A 17,376-nucleotide genomic window follows, 5' to 3' on the forward strand; every position below is an offset into this window, starting at 1 on the left:
CCAAATTCTGGGATTCTATGTGGTAAAGAGAACTGAAACATGGACACAAGAAAGGAATCATATTAAAAATATTAAAAGGTTATGAGAATGATAACTGTGGTATATCCACTCAATAGAATACTGCAGTTATTACAAGTGACCTTTATGAGTAGTTTATAACAGCATAAAATATGATTAAGTGTTAAATAAAAAGATATAAAATTTGGCATAAATAATTAAAACTCAGCAGAGAAAAATGGCAAGAAATAAATACACCAAAGATGTTGGTTATGTTCAGGTGGTAGAATTAAAGGTTATCTTCTTCTCTTCCTTTTTCCATATGTAAAAAATGTTCTAAAGCATATTTATTTACTTTTATAATGGAAAAATAAAATAGATTAAATCTTTTTACAGAAACTAAGAAGTTGGTATCAGAGGCTGCACAGTCAATATTGAACTTCCCTTTTTAAGTTTCTTTTGGGTCTCTGTTTTTGTCTTCCTTCCAAATTCTCCAATTCTTGTCAAAAAGTCCCTGGAGAGGATATCTTTTGAGCTAAGAAATGGGGTCCTGATTGAAGATATAAAGTAGTGAAACCTCAGTGTCACTTCTTCCCTTAGGAGCTGTTTGAGAAATATACTGAGAAATTCACTCTATTTGTTGGAGTGAAGAACTTCCTGCAAATGCCTTTTACTAGATTTTTTATGTTCTTAGAAAACCTGAAAAGTCCCTAAATAATTCACACACTCTTTCCTGGGTTTGGTTGCTGGATGTAAGTTCAAATTTTTTTCCCCATGACAATAAATGGTTTTTCTTTTGAGATTACTGATTACTATGACACTAATGGCCCAATTAAAATGTAGATGTAACTTTCAGGTACCATCTATTTTAAGAAGAATAAAATAAGCTCAATAGGAGGTAACCCTCCAGCTACTTCCTAAGTTGCTTAAAGCACATTCCCCCACCCTTTTAAAAAGCTATTTTTCCAAAAATTACAGTGCTTGGTGTGTCTGCACCACAGGTAGCTTTCACCTGCAGGTAGGGCAACATCAGGGAATCACAAAGCAAAAGCTGAGAAATTAATGCTGCTCCTCCTTTCTCACCTTCTCTGGGAAAGCTGTATGTGACTGCCTGACACTTATAAATGAATATGCAGGCTCCCAACTCTGATACCCCAAGGAACACAAGGAAGAGTCAGCTGAGCTCTCTTCTTCCCTCATGTGCACCATCTGGTTCACTTTCTACATGTAAGTGCGTTTTCCACATTGCAGAAGCATGTGCTCATTGGAAGGCTGTATGGCTTTGTAGCTAAACAGTAAGAACAGAAAGCTCTTGCTGGTCTAAGAACTCTGAGAAGATCTAAGCAGCAACTTAGGCAACTATCTTGAGGGCTGCAACAAGATGCTACCATTGAGCATTCTACCCATTGCAGGTGTACTCAGCTTTTCCCAAAGGGAAAAATATGCAGCTCTTCACTCCTGTTTCTAGACTTCTGTTCCCATGGCTTAGGGTTCTTGAGCCTGTGACAGAAAATATTGCTCTCAAATAAATTCCTCATAATTCCCACAAACACTGTTTATCCTTAACATTACAAACCACACTAGTTAATCCTTAACAAAGAAATATGTAGGGAATATTTATTCATGCCCAAACTCAAAAATAATTAAAAACAGAATTTGAGATTAGTTACAGAAACATAAATAATACTCCAGCATAAAAATAAACAATATGAGGAAAGATTCCCTCTCTTGGTATCTCAACCCTTTGACTTTTGCCCACTATGACACATAATAAATATTTAAGTTGATGATGCTTCCTGAGACAGTGTAAAACTCTATTTTGATCTCTTCATCTCAAATTATGCCACTGCTTTCCTTGAAAACTTCTCTGTGTTAAACCCAATCTATTGAAGTGCACACAAACTTGTACTTCAATTAAATAAAAACATTAATAGATCAAATATAAACCACACCTTACTTGTTACTCTGAATTTTGCTTAGTGTTAATACATACTAATACAATAAAAGGTCTAAATTATTTTAATGAGGATCCATAAATGATAGCTTAGAATCTCTTCTTCCAAAATCTACTTTCGCTTGATGCATACGGTTTCACTCCCGATCCCACCAATAAAAGTATGCCTGGGAATATTCAAGAGCAGATGTGATGAAAGCTGAGTGATGGTCTTCTTTCGGTCAGAAATTAGGTACAAATTATGTGGCCGTGTAAGGAGAAAGAAGAAAACCAATAGAAAAAGCAGAAAAGCCATAGCTACAGGAAGCCTTGCAGAAATTATAGCTAGTTGAGTGTTCCATTGTCATAAGACCAGAAGCATAGTTTTAGAACTAGAAGACATCTATGAGGCCCTGTTCATGCCATCAGTTTAGAGGAAAATGGGCTTTAGGAAGGTTTGTGACTTGCTCAAGGTCACATATATGGTTGGCAGTAGAGCTAGACTAGAAATAGAATCTGGATCTTTTGGTTCCAAGTTTTCTTTCAACTATACCACAAAACATATTAGTTCTTAAAATCGTCAAAATATAAACCATTTGAATGAAAAACTTTCTAAACTAATGTTAGAAAGGGGGTCTAAATGTTTGTGTCCTCCCAAAATTCGTATGTTGAAAACTAATCCTCAAGGTGATGGTATTATGAGGTGGGGGCTTTGGATGGTGATTAGATCATGGGGGTGAACCCCTCATGAATGAAATTAGTACCCTTATAAAAGAGGTCCCAGATAAATCTCTCACCCCTTCTGCCATGCAAGGTTACAGTGAAAAGATAGTCATCTATGAGGAACCAGGCCCTTATAGACACCATATCTGCTGGTGCCTTGACCTTGGACCTCACAGCCTACAGAACTGTGAGAAATAAAGTTCTGTAGTTTATCAGCCACCCAGTCTATGGTATTTTGTTATAGCAGGCTGTATTAGTCCATTTTCATACTGCTATGAAGAAATACCCAAGACTGGGTAATTATAAAGAAATAGAGGTTTAATGGATTCACAGTTCCACATGGCTGAGGAGGCCTCACAATCATAGCAGAAGGTGAAAGAGGAGCAAAGGCATGTCTTACATAGTGGCATACAAGAAGAGCACATGCAGGGGAACACTCCTTTATAAAACCATCAGATATTGTGCGATTTATTCACTACCACAAAAACAGCACAGGAAAAACCCACCTCCATGATTCAATTACCTCCCACCTGGTCCCTCACATGACACATGGGGATTATGGGAGCTACAATTCAAGATGAGATTTGGGTGGGGACACAGCCAAACCATATCACAGGCTGACAGGATTAATACACTGGTTTACATAATTCCTGCTTTTATATACAGAATATAAAAAACATTATTGAACCTTTTCTCTGGGAATCAAGGTCACCAGTGTGAAGATCAACAATGTGAACTCTATAATACAATCTGTGAATGCTAATATGACTTTGAGTGTAGTACAATGTCAGGAATCTAAGTGCTTTTTATAGATTTACTCTTTGCTCTCATTACTTATGTTTTCAGTGTTGCTGCTCCAAGTATCATCCCCTTCCCCACCTTCTCGTTTCAATTCTAAACTCTTATGTTTTCTGAAGTCTATCCTCTAGAGTAATATAAAATGCAGACAAATGAATCCCCTATTTCTTGCAGCATTATTCATAAGAGCAAAACAAAAATGAAAATGTCCAACATAAGAGAATATTTAGTGAGTGATACTTTCAAATAGAATATGATGTAGCCATTAAAATTATCTTCACATGAAGAGGCTTTAATGAAATGAGGAAGTGCTTATGTAATAATGTTAAATGCAAAAAGCAGGATATAAAATTACAATAAAACTACCAGATACCAACTACATTTTAAAAATGCTTAGAGTGAGGAAAACATACCAAAGTGTTTACAATAGTAAGATTACTGACAATTATTCTCAGATTATACTGTTCTATGTATTTCTGTTCATTTCTGCAATTAAAGTTTAACACTATAGAAGAAAATATCATATTGGAAAATATAACCTTCAGAACTATATAAAATAAAAATATATAGATTCTAGGTGAGAATTGAAAGCCTCTGTTGTATGGACTTGTCCACAGTTCTGTGACACGGTAGGGTTGTACACACATGGTTTTTGCTCACTTCCCATTTCTTTGCTGAATTCCAGGTTGCTAGATAGCTGAATTTTGTGGATGGGCAAAGCATTAAAGTATATATGTATTAAATGGGAAGAGAAAGAGAAAGAAAAAAAGGAGAGGGTGAAAAAATTCTGAGCCAATGATTTTAGAAAAATGTCTAAGTGTTTTTTTCATTAATTGGTTTTTTATTAATAGAAGTTTAGACACTACAAATAGCAGTAATTGTCATTAAGTCACTCAGGCTAATTTATCAGTGAATCAGTATTAAAGACAAATTAACCTTTCTAGAGACCAAGATATCTTCTAACTAATAATTAACTATCTCCTAAAACTGGAAGAGCTGAATCAAGAAGGTGAGGAAGTCAAAACTAAGATAGCATAGAAAGAAGCTAAACAGTTGAAGCAAATGAGTGTCTTAGTACAGATGCTCCTTGACTTAGAATGAGATTATGTCCTGATAAACCTATTGTAAATTGAAAATATCCTAAGGTGAAAATTCATTTAATACACCTAACCTACTGAACATCATAGCTTAGTTTAGACTAACTTATATATGCTCAGAACACTTACATTAGCCTGTAGTTGGACAAAGTCATTTAACACAAAGTCTATTTCATAATAAAGTGAATAAAGTGTTGAATGTCATGTAATTTAGTGAATACTATATTGAAAATGAAAAACAAAACAGGTATACGTGAAGTACAGATTTTACTGAATGTGCATCACTTTTGCACCATCATAAAGTCAAAAACTACTAAATTAAACCATCCTAAGTCAGGAAGCTTCTCTGTAGGATGGTTATATCTGCACATATTGGATACTACTAGCAATTTTCTTTTTTTTTTTTTTTTGAATGGAGTCTCGCTTTGTCACCCAGGCTGGAGTACAGTGGCACAATCTTGGCTCACTGCAAGCTCTGCCTCCTGGGTTCACGCCATTCTCCTGCCTCAGCCTCCTGAGTAGCTGGGACTACAGGCACCTGCCACCACACCTGGCTAATTTTTTGTATTTTTAGTAGAGACGGGGTTTCACCGTGTTACCCAGGATGGTCTCGATCTCCTGACCTCATGATCCACCCACCTCGGCCTCCCAAAGTGCTAGGATTACAGGCATGAGCCACCATACCTGGCCTACTACTACCAATTTTCTATCCTAATTCTTTTGTATTATTATATTTTTCTGCTAAATAGTAATACTTTTTTCTTATCCTCTTTCTTTGACTGAAATCATTAACATATGGGTTATGGAGCTGGAGGTAGTGACTTTTGGTTTTGCAACACACAGTGACACTCATTCACTCATGCATACACATAGCCTATCCTCCCACATCCACTGCCCTGCATCACCTCATGCAGAGATGACCAAAGGCAAACTGAGCTCAGAGTGGGTGTTTTATCAAATAGATGTTGCTAGACTTTTCAAAGCTTCTGAAGATCACTTAAAAAACTTCCCCTCTGCCTTCCCAAACACTACATGCCAAGAAAAGACTAAGTTAGAATACGGCTGGCCCTTGAACAACATAGGTTTAACTGCATGGGCCCATTTATATGTGCATTTTCTTCTGTCTCTGACACCCCTGAGACAGCAAGACCAGTTCTTCCTCTCCTCTTCAGCAGTCTGTTCCGTCTACTCAAAGTAAAGACAGTGAGGATGAAGACCTTTATGATGGTCCACTTCCATTTAATAAATAGTAAATATATTTTCTCTTTTTTATTATTTTCATAATTTTTTTTCTCTAGCTTAATTAGTCATAATACAGTATAAATACATAAAACATACAAAATATGTGTTAATTGACGGTTTATGTAATCAGTAAGGTTTCTGGTCAACAGTACGCTATTAGTAGTTAAGATTTTTGGGGAATCAAAAGTTTTATGCTAATTTTTGACTGCATGGAGAGTTGGCATCCGTAACCCCCATGTTGTGCAAGGGTCAGGTGGACTTTACACTGGTTTAAGGGATAGACAAGGTCCAAATCTGTTCTCATTCATCACTAGTGGCATTAATTAGCATTTGCAATATGATCTCTAAGGAATTCCCCAAACATGATAATATTTTATTGTTATAATAGCCCTGTGAGATTACATTAGCCCAATTTTACAGATGAAGAAACATAGGTTCTAAGAGGTTAATTTGCTGAAGATCACACCAGTATTAACCTGGGGGAAGGCCTAGATCTTAGATCCTCTAACTCTCAATCTTGTGTTTATTTCCACCGTTTCATGCTACATTATTGACAGATTAATTCTATGCCAAACTATTAGCCCCTAAAAGCCATGTGCAAGTGTACCTCTGAGGATCAGTTGCTGCTCAACAACAGTGCAGGAGAGTGGAAAATTACTCCTGAGGCAGGAAAAACTTGAGTGGTGGGTGATTGCAGCTAATGTTCATGCTCACCTTGATGTCTCCTTGTGCCCCTTCATCCACTAGAATGCATCCCCCTTCTCTTCACAAATACTTGCCCACCATTTGCCCTTCAAGGTTTAAAATAATGCCCCCTCCACAGAATTTCATGGAAAATTTCAGCCATTTCTACTATTTCTTGACTCCACATTTCATCTTAACTTTAATAACTTGAAGATATTACGGGGTGTATTTAGTCCCAAACTCCTCAGAAATTTTTCTCTAGAGCTCATACATGTATGTTTTAGCCCCCCAGCAAGACTTTAAGCAAGATCTATTTTCTACATCTCAGATTCCTTTCCATGTTTTCACTGCTTTTCTCTTTGCTTCAACTGCCTAGTATATTGCCATGCATTCAACAAGTGCTTACTGAGCAAATGAGAACCTGCATCAGTGTAGTAAAAGCATAGCTTGATTCGTAATTAGGAAGTTGGCGTCCCAGTTTTTACAACTAAGTAACTGCATTATTTCAGGCAAGTCCATGAGTTTGTTTTCTCACCATAAAATGGTCATAGTGAATGGACTATATGAGTTCTATGATCTATAAGATGCTATGAATATTTAAATATGATTTTGGTTGGGACTGATCAAAACCTTACTTTACTCCATTAAGGATGAGAGAAGAGATGAATAAGAATACCAATGAGAAGAATATTGAAAATAACGAAAATGCTAGGCAGAAGAAAGCCAATGTGTCTGGAAAACGAAAAAAAAGCGAAGAAGAATCAGAGAAGCAGAGATGCCCTGGGCAAAACTGGAAATATAGATCCTGCCTCAGAGGGAGGTGAAGGGGTTAGAGGGTGGAATATACACGGGGGCAGCTTAGTAACTAGAAATATTGGTTAAGTGGTTAGGTGAATGTACTATAATGTTTTGTTTTGTGTAATTTGCTCTTCTGTTTGCTATTTGAACTTGAAATCAAGTGGTAAGAAAGTATTGAGCATGCATAGATTCTGATGAAGAAAATAAGATACATGCTAAAAAATCCTTGTAAAAATAGAAACAGAAGTTCTTGGCATTAATAGAAGAATACCATTAACATTTGACCATTAGAAACCATTTTTCCTGTACTTTTTCCTCCAATTTTTTTGAGAGGGGGAGGTGGAGAGGTACAGCAATTTTAATCAGAGTCTGCTGCTTAAGTTTAATTTTATTAAAGATTTTAATAATTCCAAGTAATACTATACTCATTTAATTAAAATTGGGTCTTAGCTGACAGACCATATAATAGATTAAAATAATGTTATAAGGAGGTCTGTCCATGACTTCATTAATAAGCTCCCTTGGATGGGAAGAACCTATGGCAGGCAGTGAGATGCAGTCTCTGATGTGGTAGTGTCTGAGTTGCTAAGGAAAAGAAAGTAATGATTAGCTTAACAGTTTGAGAAAAAAAACAAAAATACCTCTTTAGAAAAGAAAACTAAAATTAACTCAAATATTTGAATCAAATAACATTTCTTGGATTCTTGGATGTAAAAGTTTTCAGTTGCTATCCAAATTGAAATAACACTTTAGGAGTACCCGGTTAATAAAAGGCCAAAAAAATCTCAATAAAAAAGACCAAAATTTTAAAGGTATTTGATATTTAAGATCCATTTTTAGGAATCTTCTGACCATCTTGAGACTAAAACTGCAGAGAAGAAACTTACTATTAGTCCACGTTACATAACTTTGAATCCAGTTTGCCCTTAACCTTTTACCAAGTTTAACCAAGGTTTATAATGAAATTTTTTTGCAAGGAGAAAAAAAAAAATGTGTGTTTTAAAAATAAACATACCTGCTTCATCATAGGATACGGTCAATTTTTCTAGCATTTCTCGGTCAATTGACAAAATCTGCTGTTCAAGGATGGTCTGGTAAGACAATACACTGTTTTCTTTGTCTTTCTCGTAGTCCTGAAGATGCTGTTTAAGGGCCTCTGGGAGTCGAGATTTTACATATTCAGCTGCAGTCTGCAGATAAAACAGACAGAGAGAACTCCATTAGAAATTCTCCTCTTAGACTTTTTACTTACCCTCAGGTGCTACAGAGAAAGCTCAAAGCACTGTGAACCAACCCTCCAGACAGGCATGTCCTTGTCATCGTCATTTTAGTATCCACTGGACCCAGTAAGGTGATCTTCAAATAGACAGAATCGCAAACCTCTAAGAGTTTTCTACTAGGTTTAAAGGTATAAAAGATGATAGATTTGGTTAGATATTCACAGAATTAGTGCTCAGAGTTTCAACTATTATAGTGAACTGAAGGCCCCTGATAGTGATTTTGCTGGATACAAATTTGACTTGCCCTTGTCTACAATACAGAAGACAGTCACTCATCTCAGCAATGACCCCATCCATGCTATGGCATCCACATCCCTACTTTGTTTTGTTAGTCTCTACTCATTAATGTTTACACAAGAACTCTTGTAAAGTGAATTTTATAAAGGAGAGTCCTCTGCTAGGATCGATAATGAAATAATAGGATAAACAGAAAATGAGGAGATTTAAGACAAAGCCCCTTAACCTTGGTGGCGGGGGGGGGGGGGGCAGGGGAAAAAAAAAAAAACCTCTTCACCACTTAAATGCCTTAAGCTGACATATATATAATTCTTACTTTGACAAGTTTGTTGTTGTTGTTGCTGTTTGTTTTTTGCTTTTACACTATCTGTACAACACATTCCCAGATAGTTACATTCCAATTAGTAACAACTAATTACATGCAGTGATTTTCAATCAGGTAAGCATGTTCCACTTGGGGGTAGAGGGTAGGAAGGAAGATATGCATATTTTGAAAAGATTTTCCCAAAGATTCTGATATGTTCTTCTGGTAGGTTGCAGTGGTAGCATACTCTTTTCTCTCCAAGTTAAGAATCCCAGTGCTAGTTAAGCAGAATTTTATGAGCATAATTAAGTGACAGAGAGGCATGCATAAATCAGGGGAATTCTGAAATTTATAAAACTTCTCTCTTGGGAATGTCAAAAGTTTAGCATCTCCTTGCAGTACAGTCCTGCTTTATTCACATAGTGTCTAAGGTTAATAAATCAGTCAGTGAAGTCCTCCATATATTGTTCAAAATTATATTCACAACCAGTATAAAACTTCACACACAACAACAACAACAACAACAAAAACTGCTGAAAAAAAAACAATGAAAAGATGGTCTCTGGGGCAATCTTTTCTTAGAGTAAGGCAGACTTGTCTACACAGAAAATAAAAACCCCGTAGTGTTCTGTTGCACAGTGGGTGACTATGGTTCTCAGTAAGGTGTTTTATGTTACAAAATAGCTAGAATAACTGTTTTTGAATGTTCCCAACATAAGTAAATTATAAATGAATGAGGTAAGGGACATGTTTACTACCTTGATTTGAACAATATACAAGATATACATGTATTGAGACATCAAACTGTACCTCACAAATATGTAAAGTTACAATGTATCAATTTTTAAAATTCTGTACAGCTATTAATTATGCAATAAAATAAGTATACATTAAACATACATACTGATATATATATGATACATGCTAATCAACAGAGGTTCCATTTTTTTCATTTATAGAGTAATATCCTCTATAGCCTTTGGAAAAAATGAGATAGGACTATATGTGCTGACCAGGAAGAATACCATGATATATTGTTGAGGTTAAAAATCAAAGTCACAGAATATCAGGTATAGTATATCCTACAACATATATATTTATATGAGCACAATTAAGTGACACACATATTTAGTATTATCATATAGGCATAGGAGAAGATATGGAAGAACATCTCCAATTGTGGAAGACACTTTATTTTTTTATTTTTATTTTTTTGAGACAGAGTTTCACTCTTGCTGCCCAGGTTGTAGTGCAATGGAGTGATCTTGGCTCACTGCAACCTCTGCCTACTGGGTTCAAGTGATTCTCCTGCCTCAGTCTCCTGAGTAGCTAGGATTACAAGTGCCTGCCACCATGCCCAGCTAATTTTGTGTGTGTGTGCTATTAGTAGAGCAGGGTTTTACCATGTTGGCCAGGCTGGTCTTGAACTCCTGATCTCAGGTAATCCATTTGCCTCAGCCTCCCAAAGTGCTGGGATTGCACGCTCAGACAATACTTTCTACGTTCCACATTTTCGTATTGTTTCCAGGTTCTTACTATTGTAATTTTTTTAAATTGTCTTTAAAATGTATTTGGTTTGTAAAAATTTTATTTCAGTAGTTTTTGGGGAACAGGTGATTTTGGTTACATGAATAAGTTCTTTAGTGGTGATTTCTGAGATTTTGGTGCACCCGTCACTGGAGCAGTGTACACTGTACCCAATATTTAGTCTTCTATCCCTCATCCCCTTCCCACCCTCCCCCTTATGTCCCCAAAGTCCATTATATCATTCTTATGCCTTTGCATCCTCATAGCTTAGCTCCCACTTATAAGTGAGAATTTATAGTTTTCCATTTCTGAGTTACTTCTCACAGAACAACGGTCTCCAACTCCATCTAAATTGCTGTAAATGCCATTATTTCATTCTGTTTTATGGCTGGGTAGCATACCATGGTGTAAATACACCACATTTTCTTTATCCGCTTGTTGGTTGGTGGGCATTTAGGTTGGTTCCACAATTTTGCAATTGTGAATTGTGCTGCTATAAACATGCACGTACATGTGTCTTTTTCATATAATAACTTCTTTTCCTTTGGGTAGATACCCTAAAATATACTTCTTTATAACCTTCCCTTTAAATGTTAACACAATTCAGGATGGATGAAAAGAAACTTGCCAGAACAATGACAACTGACTTCCCAGGAAAAGTCCACTGAGAAGTGGTGGTGAAAAGTTGTATTTTAGCCCCTAGAGTAGCCAAAGATAACACAACACGTTTTATTTCGAGATTTATATTTATATTTCCTAATTCTGTTGCTGACAAAATTACAACTTTAACATCACCAAACATTGTTCAATTTCTCTGCCAGCCAGCTAGTGCAGAACAAAAGAAATTATTCCATAAAATGTAAATGGACTCAGCACATTTGTGCAACATATTTAATTGTAGAATTTAATAACATTTTTTCCCTGACACTGGAAAATGAAGAGACACACTGCACAATAACTGTTTTTATTATTATTATTATACTTTAAGTTCTAGGGTACATGTGCATAATGTGCAGGTTTGTTACATATGTATACTTGTGCCATGTTGGTGTGCTGCACCCATCAATAACTGTTTTTAAACTCACACTACCTTGTTACTCAGTGTAATATCTGTCATTAATTTTCCTCCTTGAAATACCTATGAGGTACAGGAAATAGTTCCATAATTCACATTTTACAAATATTGATGTACTCTGTATTATTGAAAGCACATCACGGGATTACTGGCTAGCCATATGCAGAAGATTGAAACTGGACCCCTTCTTTACACAATATACAAAAATTAACTCAAGATGGATTAAAGACTTTAATGTAAAACTCCAAACTATAAAAACCCTGGAAGATAACCTAGGCAACACCATTCAGGACATAGGCACGGGCAAAGATTTCATGATGAAGACACCAAAAGCAAATGCAAAAAAACCAAAAATTGACAAATAGGATCTAATTAATCTAAAGAGCTTCTGCACAGCAAAAGAAACTATCATCAGAGTAAACAGACAACCTACAGAATGGGAGAACATTTTTGAAAACTCTGCACCTGACAAAGGCCTAATATTCAGCATCTATAAGGAATTTAAACAAATTTACAAGAAAAAGACAACCCCATAAAAAAGTGGACAAATGACATGAATGGATACCTTTCAAAAGAATACATACATGTGGTCAACAATCATGACAAAAAGCTCAACATCACTGATCTTTAGAGAAATGCAAATTAAAACACAATGAGAGGCTGGGCATGGTGGCTCACGCCTGTAATCCCAGCACTTTGGGAGGCCGAGGTGGGCGGATCACGAGGTCAGGAGATCAAGACCATTCTGGCTAACACGGTGAAACCCCATCACCACCAAAAATACAAAAAAATTACCCAGGCATGGTGGCAGGCGCCTGTAGTCCCAGCTACTCAGGAGGGTGAGACAGGAGAATGGTGTGAACTGGGAAGCGGAGCGTGCAGTGAGCCGAGATCATGCCACTGCACTCCAGCCTGGGCTACAGAGCAAGACTCCATCTCAAAAAATCAAAAAACAAAACAAACAAAAAAAAAAACACAATGAGATACCATCTAACACCAGTCAAAAAGGCTATTATTAAGAAGTCAAATAACAACAGATGATAGCAAGGTTGAGGAGGAAAAGGAACACTTTTACACTGCTGGTGGGAGTGTAAATTAGTTCAGTCATTGTGGAAGACAGTATGGTAATTCCTCAAAGACAGAAAGACAGAAATACCATTCAACTCAGCAATCCCATTACTGGGTACATACCCAAAGGAACAGAAATCATTCTATTATAAAGACACACGCTCACATATGCTCATTGCAGCACTATTCACAATAGCAAAGATATGGAATCAACGTAAATGCCCATCAATGATAAACTAGATTAAGAAAATGTAGTACATATACACCATGGAATACTATGCAGCCATAAAAAAGAATAAGATCATGTCCTTTGCAGGCATATGGATGCAGCTGGAGGCTATTATCCTTAGCAAAGTAACACAGGAACAGAAAACCAAATACTGAGGTCTCTTATTGGTTTTATCCAATCCTTCATTTTTCAAAGTTTGGCTCAAAAGCCATGTATATACTGTTAGTATTGCCTAACCTAACTTGAACATCTAAGAGCATCCAACAGCTTTCCAATTATTTTGTATTTGTACAGGTATAGGTACTTTAGCTCCTCCATCTGGCAGAAATAAGGACTGTATCTTACACATTATTGTGTTGCCCCATATCTGGTTCAATGCTTTGTACCACAGAAGCGCAATACTTTGACACTATGCAAAAAACAAGTACTTTCAGATAGCTTGGGAGAAGATGTTTTGACAGTTCCTAATTCTTTGCTTGCATACAGATCTTCCTTTCACAATTTCAGATAGAGAATAAAAGTCTGGTTTTCTACTGGCAAATGGAACTATTCTTGGTCTTTAATTTTCTTTCATGCCATTATTTTAGAAAAGTAAACAGCTCAAACCCAATCATCATTCACATGACAAAATGGCAAATTATGTGTTTCACACTTAAAGTTGTGTGAAGCTTTATTTAATGTTTTCCTCTCCATAATCATTTGATCTTCTCCATTCTTGCCTTTATTTCTGCATTTAACAATGGGCTTGATTGATTCTTCTAGGGACCCTTTGAGGAATCATGTATAACATACATCAGAGCAGTACACCTGAGTTAAAGTTGCCTTGCAGGATGTTAATTACCCCTGGGCTTTCAGCTTTATGCTTAGCCAGATGTATCCTAAATGGCTGAAGAGAAACCTTAGGGAAGAAAGTGCAAAAGAGTTCACAGGTTCCCTCCAGTTAGACATGAAAAGACAGTGGCTTCGGCAACAGCCAGAGTAAAAAGATAAACTAAAAACTTACAAGGCAGGGCATAAAAGGTGCTGAATGTACCTTCTTGTAGAATTGACATATGTTTATATTACCCATTCCAGCGTTAGTCTGGAAGACATTAAAGGGTTACAGTAAACTCTATAAAAAGAACTCAGTGGGTAAGAAGGATAAATGAAAAGAAGCAAAATGATTAAGAACCTAAATTCTGGAAATGTAGGTAGAATGCTGATGCTGGTCATTAGGCTAAAAAACTATTTACTATTATATGGTATATTGTTTAAGAACCAATACATATTAAATAATTTGGGTGGGGTGGTGTAAAAGTATATTTCAAGAGCTGCTAAATGTTTCACAATTTATCTTAAAAAGAAAACTTGTTAGCCGGCCAATTCTAATTTATTGACTGTCTGCTGAGTAATACATATTAGGCTTGAACTGTTGGGAAAACAAGCCTTTACCATAAAGGAACCTGCAATCTTAATATGCAAACAAAACACATGAAATACTAGAAAAACACATTTTACAAAGTAATGCAAAAATAGGCATGAATCCTGAGATAAATTAATATATTTATTTAATGCATGAGTTATGTTAAGTGCTAAACAGCCTTTAGGGAGAGAAATTAAGATAGGAGGGGAACACGGAAAAATAATCAGGAAATAATTCTGGTAGAATTTAAAGACCAATTTAAAAAAAAATAACTTAAGAAAGAAGGCCGGGTGCGGTGGCTCACACCTGTAATCACAGCACTTTGGGAGGCCAAGACAGGCAGATCACGAGGTCAAGAGATCGAGACCATCCTGGCCAATATGGTGAAACCCTGCTCTACTAAAAATACAAAAATTAGCTGGGCGTGGTGGCGCATGCTGTAGTCCCAGCTACTCGGGAGGCTAAAGCAGCAGAATCGCTTGAACCCATAAGGCAGAGGTTGCAATAAGCAGACATCACATCATTGCACTCCAGCCTGATGACAGAGCGATACTCTGACTCAAAAAGAAAAATAACACCTAGGAAATATTCTTCCAGACATTGGCCTAGGCAAAGAATTGATTATGAAGACCCTAAAGGCAAAAGCAACAAAATAGACAAATGGGACTTAATTAAACTACAGAGTTTCCACACAGCAAAAGAAACTATCAACAGAATAAGCAATTAAAAATTGTGTTATAAAAGAGTACTAAATTATGTAGGAAAATATTCATAATAAAAAGCAGATTAAGGCTGGACACAGTGGCTCACCCCTGTAATCCTAGCATTTTGGGAGGCTGAGACAGGTGGATCATTTGAGCTCAGGAGATCAAGACCAGCCTGGGCAACATGGCAAGACCCTGTCTCTACTAAAAATACAAAAAAACAGCCAGGCGTGGTGGCACGCACCTGTGGTCCTAGCTACTCAAGAGGCTGAGGTGGGTGGATTGCTTGAGCCCTGGGAGGTGGAGGTTGCAGTGAGCTAAGATGGCACCTTTGCACTCCAGCCTGAGTGACAGAGTGAGACACTTTCAAAAACAAGGAGATTACAAAGTAGTTTGTATACCTCATCTATGAGGAAAAAAATGGGTGAATTAAATTAATGTATATCATTAGTTATCTCAGAGTAATAAACATTGGGGTGACTTACTTTTTCTCTCTAAAGTTTTCCAAATTTTATAAAATAAAACAATATTTCTATGTGCCAGCACTGTGCTGAATGCTTTAAATGTGTTAGCATATTTAATCCTTACAACAACCCTAACAGATTTTTACAGATGAAGAAACAGACTCAGAGAGGTTAAGAAACTTATCCTCGGTTATACAGTGAGTACTGGAGCAGGAAACACAAATTGCTTTTAAATTAGAAAAAAATATTAATTTTTTACAAAGATGGCAATGCCTTCTGTGGTCACTTCTTTACACGGTAAAGCAGCCCAGGCTGGTATAAAACCCAGAAGAGAACAAAAGAACACATGAGCAAAGCTTCCCAACAGATGGGAAAGAAAAACATGCTTTCAATGCTGCGTAACTGGAAGCTAAAACTGAGGGCAAAGCTGTTAAAAGCAACGAGAAAACTGAGTAAAGTTACACAACATATTAAATTCACTGTTGCAAATTTAACAGTAAGCCTGAAAACATTCATCACTCCATATTTTAGGGAATATCCACCACCATCACCATGACCCTCCCAAAATCTCTGTGAGGGAAAAGTATTAAACTTATCTGCAAGTTTCCAGGGAGCCAAAAGCTTGTCTCAATATGAAGCTTGACTTCATATTAAGTGATGTAATTAAATTCTAATAGAGCTGCCATTAGAAAAAGATCACAAGCAAACTAGACCAATGTTTCAAATCACTTTTAGTATATTTCTCTGGGGAAAAAAAAAAAGTGTCATAGTCAAGTTACTTTACTCACTTTGTTACGTTACTCATTTTGACCTTTAGCGGACTTAAAATAAAAACAGGCTTCTGATATCCTTCACTATGAAAATATGCTTCATCACATAATAATTTTTACTTAATAATTCATATGTCACAGTTGTGTGAGTTTTTTATTTTTTGTTCCTTCAGTTGTTAACAAATATTCTATTTTACTACCAATTCTAAGACTTAGTGAATAGTAAGCAATTTTATGAGGTTTTAGGTAATGATAATCAAAAAGAAAGTGCTTCTATACTCAATAAATTCTTATTTAGAAGATACTTTTTAAACCAAGAAATGGATTTACCATTAACTTTGTAATGAAGTATGTTGTAAATGTTGGTCCTGATATAGAGACGCAATTTCCAACTAACTGAAAAACCATGAGTTGAGATTTTAAGATTTCAAAACCTGAGACAAGCATCTTAAGAAGAAAAGGGATTTTTGCCTCATGGATGGTCTAGAGAGTGCTTTGCCAAGATAAAAAGTTTAAGAATTTTAATACCCCTCAAATTTCACAATTTTATAAATTACCTTTCCCCCTCCATTTTATTTAACACACCTGAACACACACAATTATAATCTGAAAAGAGAGAGAAATCCTCAAGCTCCATTAAACTGAATGGGACAAATAATTGATGGCAGTGTCTTTTAATTTATGTTTACACCACATATATGCCTAAAAAGCACACAGGGCTTCTGCTTCAGTTACGTGTGTTGACTGTGAATGGACACAGCCTTCTAAAGCTGGAAAAAAAGGGACAAAAGCAAAAGCAAAAGGACTCATCTTTGCACTCATGTCAACAGTAAATTTAACACTGATAAATTTTAAAACACTGATAAGTCATAAAATAAGATGCTAGATCTGGCTTTAAGGGCATCTGATCAGTGGCCCTCTCCTGTGAGGAGACTTTGGCACTGAGGAAGACATACAGGGAAGTAAGATGAGAATCAATTCTGCAAATACTGAGTAGAAAAAGGGCTGAATAGAACCTACAAAGAACTCAAACAAATTTACAAG

General features: G+C 36.3%; 1 protein-coding gene across 1 annotated transcript in view; it reads right to left on the minus strand.

Annotated features, from left to right (window-relative positions):
• Positions 1-17,376, minus strand: part of PPM1L (protein phosphatase, Mg2+/Mn2+ dependent, 1L) — a 345,145-nt gene that overhangs the window by 114,981 nt on the left and 212,788 nt on the right. The window contains exon 2 of the mRNA XM_011967599.1: positions 8,288-8,462. Within this exon, the coding sequence (XP_011822989.1) occupies positions 8,288-8,462 (175 nt within the window). The remainder of the gene's footprint in view (positions 1-8,287; positions 8,463-17,376) is intronic.

This window comes from Mandrillus leucophaeus, unplaced genomic scaffold, assembly GCF_000951045.1.
Source record: "Mandrillus leucophaeus isolate KB7577 unplaced genomic scaffold, Mleu.le_1.0 Scaffold1198, whole genome shotgun sequence".
Taxonomy (NCBI): Eukaryota; Metazoa; Chordata; class Mammalia; order Primates; family Cercopithecidae; genus Mandrillus; species Mandrillus leucophaeus.